At 41.7% G+C, this 12,724-nt stretch overlaps 1 protein-coding gene across 1 annotated transcript in view; it reads right to left on the bottom strand.

The window, feature by feature from the left end:
• The window catches only part of LOC124292334 (histidine decarboxylase-like), a 111,835-nt gene that overhangs the window by 20,756 nt on the left and 78,355 nt on the right, over positions 1–12,724 (bottom strand). The window contains exons 3-7 of the mRNA XM_046729417.1: positions 8,468–8,581; positions 4,902–5,024; positions 3,383–3,511; positions 1,065–1,208; positions 411–477 (exon numbers count right to left, since the gene is read on the bottom strand). Of these exons, the coding sequence (XP_046585373.1) occupies positions 411–477; positions 1,065–1,208; positions 3,383–3,511; positions 4,902–5,024; positions 8,468–8,581 (577 nt within the window). The remainder of the gene's footprint in view (positions 1–410; positions 478–1,064; positions 1,209–3,382; positions 3,512–4,901; positions 5,025–8,467; positions 8,582–12,724) is intronic.

A 12,724-nucleotide genomic window follows, 5' to 3' on the forward strand; every position in this document is an offset into this window, starting at 1 on the left:
TAGATGCATAGGCGGATATGCTGATCAGAATCTTTGCTCACGCTAACCGAAAATTCAGAGGCCTTAACGCTGATTGGTTGATAAGAAATATCACTTTATGCGATTTATTATGGATTGGATTTCAGGTCCTCGCGTGGAGAAGTAAATTATCAGAGTTAAAGTTTGAATAGGGTTGCTTCAGGCAAAACTCGGACTGTGGATTCCCCTAAAGTTCATTTCGTAAGTGTTAAAAGTTCGGCAATCGGCACTATTGCATCCACAAGCTAATTATATAATACCATGAAAAGCACCGATGTGTACTTTCTTTTGTACTTCAGTTTAGTTCACAAAATTTACAAAAATGATCTTGTTTTTCAAGACAGAAAATATTCGTTTTTTCGTAACTAAATCACGAAGTCACTGGAACTTACATATGGGCCCAACTTCTTTCAGATTGTCGAATGCGCATGCGCCAGTTGTACCCAATGTTGCACATAACTGAAACACATAACAACATGACATATAGCAACCTGGAGTCAATTAAACAGAAACAACTTACTGGTGCTGTACAATTTTCAACATCACTTGATGTAATCGGTTGATGTTTTAGACCAGCGCTCGACAATGAGGACATGTCGCGTTCTCGAAATAATGGCGTCTGACAAACCAGTGGTTGGTAGTATGAGCATTCAGAAAGGACTGGGCTCTTCTATCGTTGTCTCATGACATTACTTACAAAGAAAGGGAGGACCCTTCGATGTCTGTTGTGTACTTAAAAGAATTGGATCCGCCGTTCAAAGAATGGGATTAATCTTTCGTCTCTGTACCTGTGGATATCTCACATCTATATGTACCTTACAAAGAAGGGGATTAATCCTTCGTCTCTGTCTATAACTCACATCTATTATGTACTTACAAAGAAGGGGAATAATCCTTCGTCTCTATCGATAACTCACATCTATTATGTACTTACAAAGAAGGGGAATAATCCTTCGTCTCTATCGATAACTCACATCTATGTGTACTTACAAAGAAGGGGATTAATCCTTCGTCTCTATCGATAACTCACATCTATGTGTACTTACAAAGAAGGGGATTAATCCTTCGTCTCTGTCCCTGTCGATTGCCTCTTGGAGAACATCACCCCGGAGACTGAGGTTGTCATCACTTGGCAAGAGCCTCATCTTCACCAAACCGATCAAACCTGCCTTCTCCACCGAAGAGTGTGCCTGTAAGTAGAAAATTGTCTCCCTTGATGATCGATGTACTTAAATGTGTATTACATTTACATTACATTAAATTCAATGTTATCCCCTAGTAATCCTTTAATTAAGTGGAAGGTTTGCATACATGTACATTTCACCTCCTATCGGGTACCCATTCACAACAGAAAACCAAATATCAAAAGATTTAATAAGTAACACTTTTGTAGTACAGTGGAATTTGTCAAATCCGGTTTTCTCCATGTATTTAGTTTTCTCCATACTTCCAAAGGAGCTGGAAATGCCACTTGATGGATCACCATCATCATCATCATCGTCATCATCATCATCATCATCAACAACAACATCATCAGCTGTTGAGACGTGTTCTGATGTGTAATATTTACTTTCTTGTATGTTCCCTAGGGAGTTGGGAATGCAATTTCATCATCTGTTTCCACCACGTCTAGGAGTCGTAAACATCCCATTCCCCTATTTAATGTTATTTTATTTATTATATTATTTTAATAATATTACTGAGCATTCCGTATAACTTTGAAAACAGAAAAAAACAGTGTTTTCTTTTCCATTGAACTTTTTGCATCCGTCTTGACTATCGCCATTTTTTTCGATGAGTTTAACACGATCGACTGTCGCCCCTCAATGAGTTGATAGATGAGGGGGTTTATTCCATGTTTGGAGCGGACTCTGAACCAGCGGGCATCCATCTTGTCTTCACCGGATGCCATGAATGAAGTCGCGACGCTGATTTGAGGGATTCAATTTCAAGCAAAGCTTACGCAGAAAACCTTCACTTCTGACTGGTTAGGTACAGAAATATCAAATTCAATCACAAGGCTTTTTTTTCGCCATCGAAATTCAATCACAAGGCTTTTTTTGTCGCTATCCGCGACTGGTGCAGGTTACGCTCTGATTGAACGTTATGATTGCATGCAAGGTTTGGCGGACGTCTATAAAACAGATCAAAGTATCCACGGCTCTGTTTAGACAGGGGGCAGATGTACATGGGCTCAACATGGATCCAATGTGTGAAGCCGAATTCTGGTGTTCCCTGTCATGATGTTACTGGAGTATTGCTAAAATCGTCGTAAAACCATATTCACTCAGTCTTCTCACGACTATATAACTTCACGAAGTCGTTGGTTCTTACACACAGAGAGCAATATATCATTTCCTAAAAGGAAAAATGGAAGGAATGCATTGCTGTTACCTAGAGCAAAGTCCTCAGTGCAAACACACAACTTTGACAACGTACATTAATCCAAAATCAACTGCAGTCCACACATTAGTTGCTAAATTAATCCCAGAAGCATTGCGCTGATTATGAATAAAATTCATCATCATTGGACAATGGGGCGATGGGGTAGCCCAGTGGTTAAAGCGTTCGCTCGTAACGCCGAAGACCCGGGTTCGATTCCCCACATGGGTACAATCTGTGAAGCCCATTTCTGGTGTTCCCCGCAGTGATACTGCTGGAATATTGCTAAAAGCGGCGTGAAAAATAAACTCACTCACTAACTCATTGTACAATATAAATCTCGCGTTCAGTGCGTAGATCGCTTGTGCGGTAATAAACGAATTTAAATGACTACCTAATTTTAACAAAGCTATTTTTGTATTTATGTTCCAATTAACCTAACAATATTTGTCTTCTCTGAAACAAACTTCTTTTGTGGACACCCGTGAAGGTGCGGGTAGAACTGGTCTTCAGCAACCTAGGTTTGTCGTGAGATCGGGTGGTCAGGCTCGCTGACTTGGTTGCCACATGTCAGCGTATCCCATTTGCGTGGATCGATGCTCATGATGTTGATCATTGGAATGTCTTTTTATCAAAGATTGATTATTTACATATCGCCGCCACATAGCTGAACTATTGCTGAGTGGCTTTATACAACAAACAAACAAATCTTTCGTAGATCTTAGGCTGATTGACATTTCCAAGTCATTTGTGTTGCTTTACAATGCTATTTTCAGTCTAAATTATCAAAAGGACTCTCTGTGAAGTTATTTTGTTAACTTACATATTTATCATAACTGTTCCGGGATTTACGCCAAGTGTACACATAAACACAACCAATATTGAATCTAGGTTTTAAACAGGTATCGGGTAAATAGCTGTGTTTATTTGTAATCCTGTACATGTGATTTGCCCATCCATATCAATCAAACAGTCTGGCTACCTGATCCGAACAATATCCAACGAGCCTTGCGTTGATTTCAGCTGGATCCCAGCCCTCTTCGTTGAACTTTCGGATCGCTTCGGATCTCGCGGCGAGGAGACACACAAATGTCGCATCACTTGCCGTGGTCTAGAATAAAATAACTGTATGTAATACGAAGTGAAACGCTGCAGGATGAAGATGATAGTTATCTGTAAAACACAATTAGTAAAATTTCCCCATGTTATTAATGATTACGTTATGTGCTTGCATCTTACTTTAGTGGACAGTGTTATTGGTCCAGTAAACAGAGCGTCTTTTGGGAGAGAGGAACGTCTTCGGTTCCGTCTGGCCCGTCATACCACCTAACTTAACCTCAAACCACCTCAGACCAACTCACATCACATCACCTCACTTCAAACCACCGATCATAACCGAACCTCAAACCACCTCACCGAACCTCGCCTGACATCACCTTATCTCACCGAACCGAACCTAACCTCACCTGACCACGCATCACCTCGACCACCTAACCTCACCTCGCCTCACCTCGCGCCACCTCACCTCACCTCACCTCGCCACGCCTGCACGCCACGCCTCGCGCCTCCTCACCTCACCGCACCGCACCGCACCGTACCGCACCGCACCTCGCCACGCCACGCCACTCCTGTTCTCACCTCAAACCAGTTCACCTACCTCACCTCACTCAAAAGCGTACCAGTCTTACATCACTGATATGTAAAGCAACCACGTGCTGTCATTCTCCTCAAAAACCGTGAAGATCCGGGTCAGAATTGATCTCCAGCAACCCATGCTCGTCGTAAGAGGCGACTAACGGGATCGGATAGACAGGCTGGCTGACTTGGTTGACACATGTCATCGTATCCCAATTGCGAAGATCGATGCTCATTATTTACAGACCGCCGCAATTCAGCTGGAATATTTCTGAGTGCGGCGTTAAAAAACAAACAAAATAAACATTCCCCTCGTTGTCAGATACGTCCCTATCTCAGCACAAAATAATTGAACCTGTTGGATAAGATGAGCTGCTAGAATTCGCACACATTATGTTTCTGAAGACGATTATAGAAGAAATATGAGTACATTTGTTACAAAAAGGTTTATTTCACTTAAATCGTTACGCAATGCTTTTATACTGCTCTCGCCTAGCTGGTAATTGAGTTCAATGTTTGACATTCAACTCCGAATTGCAGCTTTTGAACTATATATAAGTAATATTAAAACGAACGAAGGAAGCTTTCCCTTACAAATTAAATTTAAAAAGTCGACTCAATAACAGGAGACTAAAGGAAAATTAAAGATAATTTTCACAATGAAAGATTAAATAAATCCTGTTTCCGTCTCCTTTTCAAACAATAATTACCACACGAAGACATTATTTTGCACTAAAGCAATTAACGTTGCAACATGTAAGCACTCCTCCAAACGTTTTACGTTTCAATGAACTCACTTAAAATATAGTTCGAATGTGGCGTAAACAAGCGTAAGTTCTTCCTGTGTAAGGCTGTGAGGCTCTCACCTGTATCACTCCGCCACCCATGGTCTGTTCGTTGCTGTGAAGAAAATCGGTAGGTAGCTCTATCATCTTGCCTAGCCAGTCCATCACAATTGTCTCGAGCTCGGTACAAGCGGGGCTGGATGCCTGAGAAAACACGTACAGTCAAAGATACCACTGATGGTAGTGGGAGGTGGGGTAGCCTAGTGGTTACTTTAAAGCGTTCGCTCGTCACGTCGAAGACCTGGGTTCGATTCCCCACATGGGTACAATGTGTGAAGCCCATTTCTGGTGTCCCCCGCCGTGATGTTGCTGGAACATTGCTAAAGCTCACTCACTAATAATAGTTTGTTGTAACCATATTTCGTTATGCACATTTTACCCGTGAAGATCCGGGTTTAAATCTAAAATTGCCTCCATTACACATCATATCCCTCCAATAAGGATGGAATGGGAAGCCCGTATCTTTCGTTTATTGGCTACCTAGCTTCGTATATTGGCGACTTTATCGCGTGTATTGGCGCCCCACTTTCAAATACTGGCGCCCTATTACTGACCCGGTCCTAACGCTGAATCCAAACAGTAATACCCCCATTACTGAAATACAGAAACAATTATCATCCATTTATTTCTTGTCAAATGTCACTTTAGCATCATTACGTTCCACAACGAAGTGTACAGTTTTAGCACTGGAATTGCAGCAGTATAACGGGCGGGGGACACAACGCATGGGCTTTACACATTGTGCCTTTGCGGGGAATCGAACCCACGCCGCAGGCACTATAACCACTAGGTTACCTCACTTATTAATTACGTCTATGGGCGGTGAGGTAGCCTAGTGGTTAAAGTGCCTGTGGCGCGGGTTCGATTCCCCAGTCATCATAACCCACTGGCCGGCAGTCAAGTTGTACATACATTGCATACAGGCTGCACTGTAGTCGTCGTGGTTTTTTTTAAACAAACTATTGTTTTAAAAGATATGAATTTCATTTTTTTTTCAATTTTAAGTAATGACCATATTATTCACTCACCTCAATGACATGTACTTTTGGTCAAGTCTATATAGACAACGGCCCATTCAAATAAAATGAGGTTTCAAGCAATTTTCTCCGGGGTGTCATACCAGACTCCCTCAATGCATCCTCCTCCTGTGGTGTTATGACTTTAGCTTTCCTAGCCTTCTACGGATGCCGGTGATTACAGACTGTGCCAGTGATTACATTTTAACGTCTAAAATGGTTCTTAAACCCCTAAAAGCAAAGTCGGTGGTTAGGTTAACATCTCGACCACTTTGGCGCAAGAATCTCTCGTCGAAATAAGAATCTCGTGAACCATGTTGCCCTTGTTGACCTCCCTTTTCGTTCCTTACCCGTGAAGGTCCGGGTTAGTATATTGGCCTTCAGTAACCCATGCTTGTTGTAAGAGGCGACTAACGTGATCGGGTGGTCAGGCTCGCTGACTTGGTTGACAAATGTCATCGGTTCCCAATTACGCAGATCGATGCTCATGCTGTTGATCACTGGATTGTCAAGTCCAGACGCGATTATTTACAGACCGCCGCCATATAGCTGGAATATTTCTTAGTGCGGCGTAAAACTAAACTCCTTTGGTTCCTTACTGCTGTGACAAACACTCAGCGTCCTATTCAGATCTTCATCAGAAATACTTAATAATCTGCTGCCTAACTGGGATTCAAACCCATCCCGTTCACGTTGCCAGGAATCGAAAACCCGCACTGCCCACTGCTTTTCTTTTCTGTATTTTTATTTTTTGCGAGATTTTCCAAGCTTTGATATTCAGAAACTGAGAGAGAGTTGCCAAAACGTCTGGTAGTTGTTTGTTCACTTTCTTTTTCTATCTGCTGAGAAGCAAGCATCAGTTCATCATCTGCTGAACTATTCATTTGGTCAAATTCCCGTTCAGCAGTTCCTCATCCGAAGAACTATTCCCAACTGTATCTACATGATTTCTGTCTCCTTGCAGAGTGATATCAAAATTGACACTCGAAATACTTCCAATCAATTGCTTCGGAAAATGTATTAACTTTGAGTGACAAAGACATCGCATTAAGAACCCCATTCGCCTGACATGATTAGAACATCTGGTGAAATGGATGCAGTAAAATATTTCGTTTGTTTTGTACCCCTCAAATACGCTGCCACGTGCACAGTAGAGCGTATTCATAGCGTGTGTATCGTGCATACCGTGCTACCCAGATGAAGGACGCCAATATTAATATTGCTGTGTTCGGGTGCAAGAGTTACGAAACTAGGGCGCCAATATGTATGATTTTAGGTTTAAGCGCAATAAACTCCTCAGACTCGCCAATATTCGCGCGGCTGGGTGGGTCCTCGGCCTAACGGCCGAATATTGGCGAGTCTTCGGAGTTTATTCCTTACTTAAATTGATCTTCAGTAACCCATGCTTGTCGTAAGAGGCGACTAACGGGATCGGGTGGTCAGGCTTGCTGACTTGGTTGATACATGTCATTGGTTCCCAATTGCGTAGATCGCTGCTCATGCTGTTGATCACTGGATTGTTTGGTCCAGACTCGATTATTTACAGACCGCCGCCATATAGCTGGAATATTGCTGAGTGCGGCATAAAACTAAACTCACTCGCCCACTCACTCAATCTAAAACACACAGCAGGAGATCGACACAGTTCTTTGTATCCGTCAGTTCATTATGAGCTTGTTTGCCATAAACTTAGTCTACTGTAGTTAAATACCATTTGCTTCCTGATATTTCCATAATCGTAACTGCAATGCTTTTCCAAAATATCTGACTTGGATAGATGCGCAGCCTTCACTGTAACATTACATTGGCCAACTTAAATCACATATGACGTCACGAGAGTAAATGGTCACGTGTGTCCAAGGACTTGCTTCCGGAATACGCATAACGGGCGGAGTTGAGATATCAGAAACTGTTTTCGCAATGAAAATATAAATAATAACACTTTTGTTTTACAAATTGAGCTACATGTTTCTGATGACTTTAACCCAGTCAGTTATTGCAGGATCCGGGTTAGAATTGGTCTTCAGTAACCCATGCTTGTCGTATGAGGCGACTAACGGGATCGGGTCATCAGGCTGGCTGACTTGGTTGACACATGTCATCGTATCCCAATTGCGTAGATCTATGCTCATGCTGTTGATCACTGGATTGTCTGGTCCAGACCCGATTATTTACCGGCCGCCGCCATATAGCTGGAATATGCGGTGTAAAGCTAAATTCAATCACTCACTCACTTACTCACTATTGCAATTTTCAAGTATTCCCCTTTAAATAGATCAGTGTGCGTTGGAATTTCAGTCTCCGCTCCCTGAGGATAATACAACCTAAATGGATGCCCCGAAAAAGCATCCAAGTCCTACTCTGCAGGTATGGAGCTCTCCTTGTCCCAGGTCCTATAAAATATATCTGAAGCACCCATGTCCTGTGACAGACACTCGTCCCCTTCATGGCCTATATTTTACGCATGGAGCTCCCCAATTCGTTCTTGTGAAAAAAAGAAAAAGGTCTCAGTAAAACGTTTGCCACAGTAAAATGTCATTAATAGTCTTCTATAAGGAAATCCATACATACCCATGTGAAACCGAGGCATCCTATTGCGTCAGCAAGCATGTCGCCAAGCAACGACGGGAAGGAATTCAGGGCGGGAAAGTATGCGTGCATGTGCGGACTTTGCCAATGAGTTATCTGCAATAAAAATATTGTTTATTACATTTCTCTTGCTGCCATTTAAGTGTTCTATTTTGCAACAAGCGATTACAGTCAAACAGCACTAACCCCTTCCCAAAACCTGTTATCAGCTTTCTACAGATGACCATTTTTTTCCATCTTTCTGACCGAAATGTCTCCATGTAGGAATTGCGGTGTTCTTCTGGAACAAATCTGACAGATTGTTCTGAAAGTATGACAAATCGTGACTCAACTGAAAAATATGTTTTAAAAAATATAATTGGTTTCAACGAAGCGTAGTGGACATTCTCAATCTTTCTTTTCATCATAACTTGGGTATTTTTTTTTTTTAAATCGCATTTATCAGACTTAAATAGATTCATAATTCACTTAAAGTTCTTCCACCCAGAACATAAATGGGTATTAAGATACAGATTTGCAGTAATACGTCCCTGTATATGCCGTGCAGCGCGCTGCGTTATTTGCGCGCCATCTTCTTCGCATAATAATCATCATTATGATCACGTTGCAGTTATTAGTTTAATCAAGGGATTGCGCTATAAAATACCTCATAATATGAATGCTATTATTTGTGTCTTTTAAGAAAGTGATTTAACAAAAGTTATATGACACATTTACGGTGCATTTCGACTCTGAAGCTGCAGAGGAGTTGATTGGGATCCTGCGGCTGTGGACAGGCTCATTGTGATGTCGGTTGTGTGAGTGCGAGTTTGGTTGAAATTTCATTTCGAACAGTATTCCGAAATGATGTCTCAGCTTGAAGTGAGTGAGTGAGTTTAGTTTTACGCCGCACTCAGCAATATTCCAGCTATATGGCGGCGGTCTGTAAATAATCGAGTCTAGACCAGACAATCCAGTGATCAACCATATGAGCATCGATCTACGCAATTTGGGAACCGATGACATGTGTCAACCAAGTCTGACCATCCGATCCCGTTAGTCGCCTCTTGCAAGCATGGGTTACTGAAGATCAATTCTAACCCGGATCTTCACGGGTCGTCAGCTTGATGTGGGAGTATAAGTTTGGGGCGTTTACCATTTTGGTCAAAAGACTTTGCAAGTACGGTACTGAAAAACCAAAAATCGCCTGATATTCGAACCCGTGGGCATTGGATCATGTACGACTAAGAAACGTAATTATGTACATTGACGTACCATCCTTTTGAGTGAGTACGGTTTTACGCCGCTGTTATAAATACAAAATATGGTACATAACAGAACCTGACACAGACATCGTCATCAGGTCCAGCTACGGCTGTTATGGCTTCCAGCTTCACCCAAGACGGCGGTGGGTTAGTCTAGTGGTTAAACCGTCCGCTCGTCACGCCGGAGACCCGGGTTCGATTCCCCACATGGGTACAATGTTTAAAGCCCTATTTCTGGTGTCCCCAGCCGTGATATTGCTGGTATATTGCTTTAAAACGGCGTAAAACCACACTCACTCACTTCCGATGGCCTCGTTTATAGAGGGAAGTACTCAATGATGAATTGCTAGGTTCCTCAGATTCCCGACAAAAGAGTCTTTACGCTCCATATTTTGATTTGGTTGTTTTTTGTTTCCCAAGTAATTTTTGTTTTTTAATGATTACATATTTCACCTGTGTCAGTTGGTTGGGGAGACCAATTTAGTGATATCTTATTTCACAGTCGCTGTGCCTTCCTATTGAATATTTTTTTACATTTAGGACTATTGATTAATGGATGGTTAAAAGTCATCAAGTGAATCTGGTGTGTGGTTGCTTTGACAGGCGATAAAAACTGAAACGCGGGGGACGTTTTATCCTTGTATCTTGTATGAGGTATCTGGTGAGTGACTGACTGACTGAGTTTGGTTTTACGCCGCTTTTAACAATATTCCAGCAATATCACGGCGGGGGACACCAGAAATGGGTTTCACATATTGTACTCATGTGGGGATTCGAACCCGGGTCTTCGGCGTGACGAGCAAACACTTTAACCACTAGGCAACCCCATCGCCCCTATCTGGTGAGTGAGTGAGTGAGTTTAGTGTTACGCCGCTTTTAGCCGATTTCAAGCAATATCACGGCGGGAACGCCAGATATGGGCTTCACACATCTGGGAAATCGAACCCGAGTCTTCTTCGTGAGGAGCAAACGCTTTAACCACTAGACTACCCCACCGCCCCTTGTTATTTGAAGTGTTACACATAAACTCATTTCATTTCAAGACAACGCTAAAGAACGTGTTCCTATCAGGAGGACCCGTATAGATCCGGGTTAGAATTGGTCTTCAGTAACCCATGCTTGTCGTAAAAGGCGACTAACGGGATCGGGTGGTCAGGTTTGCTGACTTGGTTGACACATGTCATCGGTTCCCAACTGTGTAGATCGCTGCTCATGCTGTTGGTCACTGGGTTGTCTGGTCCAGACTAGATAATTTACAGACCACCGCCATTTAGCTGGAATATTGCTGAGTGCGGCGTTAAACAACAAACAAACAGGAGAACGACTCGCCTGTGAATTAGAGACAACTCACCAACTGGTATCAACTGATTTAATCTGGTATACAAAAAATAAATAACGAGTGAATATAATTCCTTCAAAAAGTATGTAACACGTTCGATCAATAAGATTTAATTCTGTTTATTTTTAATGATTTTATGGGTTTGAAACATTGGCATTGCAATGTAAATCAATATCTAACGGAACCTTCGAGCTGAGTTGGGTAGGGTGTGTTTGTAATGATGGGTGTTCCTACAAGAATGTTTATCTAAAACTCCCAATGACATCACAACTGATTTTATATTTACAAAACATAACGCCTGTCTCTTTAGCCTCCCAAACAAATTTCACAATTGTCAATATTTGTAAATGACAGGTGTTCCTACACCGATGTTTTATCTAAAAGTTCCATTCACATCACAATTCATTCTTCTTTACAAAACATGACGCCCGTCTCTTCAACCTCCCAAACAAATTTCACAAAAAAAACATAATCTCAGATTTACCTCGTTTGCAGACTAACCACTCGTGATCCATAAACAAGGTTACGCGAAAACATCAAACCGCTTCATCGATTTATCAAACGCTGATTTTCCAACAAAGATTTAAGCTAAAATAGCATATCATATCGAGAAAAAAGGGACTACATCTTATTAGCCTGAGTCTGACAAGGTAACATGATTGAGCGTAGGAATACGAGTGAGTGCCATGCGGAAGCTTCTCTAATACATGTGTGATGGGATTGTGAGCTGGAAAGTCCCGTCGAGTCTGGCGCGCATCGCTACACGACATAAATCTAGATTTGCTTGTCATCTGAGCATTATACAAATCTCCTTCATATCAGCGGTGTTTTCTTTGTAAGCTTGTTTCCAAACAGTATAGTGATGAAGATTTCATTGCGGCCTTTTCTGTCAAGTCAAGCAGACGGCTATATGTTTACCATTGCAATGATATCGTCTCGGGAGGGGGCCTTTTGTCATAAGTTATCTACTTGGGGGTGCCTCACCAGATAAATCACAAGGACGAAAATAAATATGGGGTTTAAAAATATCTTGCATCGATAAATGTTTGAGACATATGATAGTTTTCCTTTGGCATGCTCGGGAAGCATAGAGGACCATCGCTATGTAGAGTTACCTAACTTAGTTGCGTAAGGATCTGCTGGTTTTGATTATTTAACCTTTGAGTTATTATAGTTTTTGATAATAGGTTTCTTTGGGCATACTTGGGAAGAATAGATGACCAAATGTCATTATTCGCTAAGCAGAGTTACCTACCTTAGTTGCGTAAGGATCTGCTGGTTTTGATTATTTGACCTTTGGGTTATTATAGTTTTTGATAATAGGTTTCTTTGGGCATACTTGCTAAGAATAGATGACCAAATGGCCTTATTCGCTAAGCAGAGTTACCTACCTTAGTTGCGTAAGGATCTGCTGGTTTTGATTATTTGACCTTTGGGTTATTATAGTTTTTGATAATAGTTTTCTTTCTGCATACTTGGGAAGAATAGATGACCAAATGGTCTTACTCGCTAAGCAGAGTTACCTACCTTAGTTGCGTAAGGAGCTTGTACCTGATGATATGATGTATAATAGTAGTGTCCGTCGACAAATCTCTATATTGTACTCAGTATGACAGGTCACGATTTATAAATGAAATATTGCCTCCAGCTGCATAC

The sequence above is a fragment of the Haliotis rubra genome, unplaced genomic scaffold (assembly GCF_003918875.1).
Source record: "Haliotis rubra isolate DU_JTF1 unplaced genomic scaffold, ASM391887v1 Scf513, whole genome shotgun sequence".
In the NCBI taxonomy this organism is placed as follows: Eukaryota; Metazoa; Mollusca; class Gastropoda; order Lepetellida; family Haliotidae; genus Haliotis; species Haliotis rubra.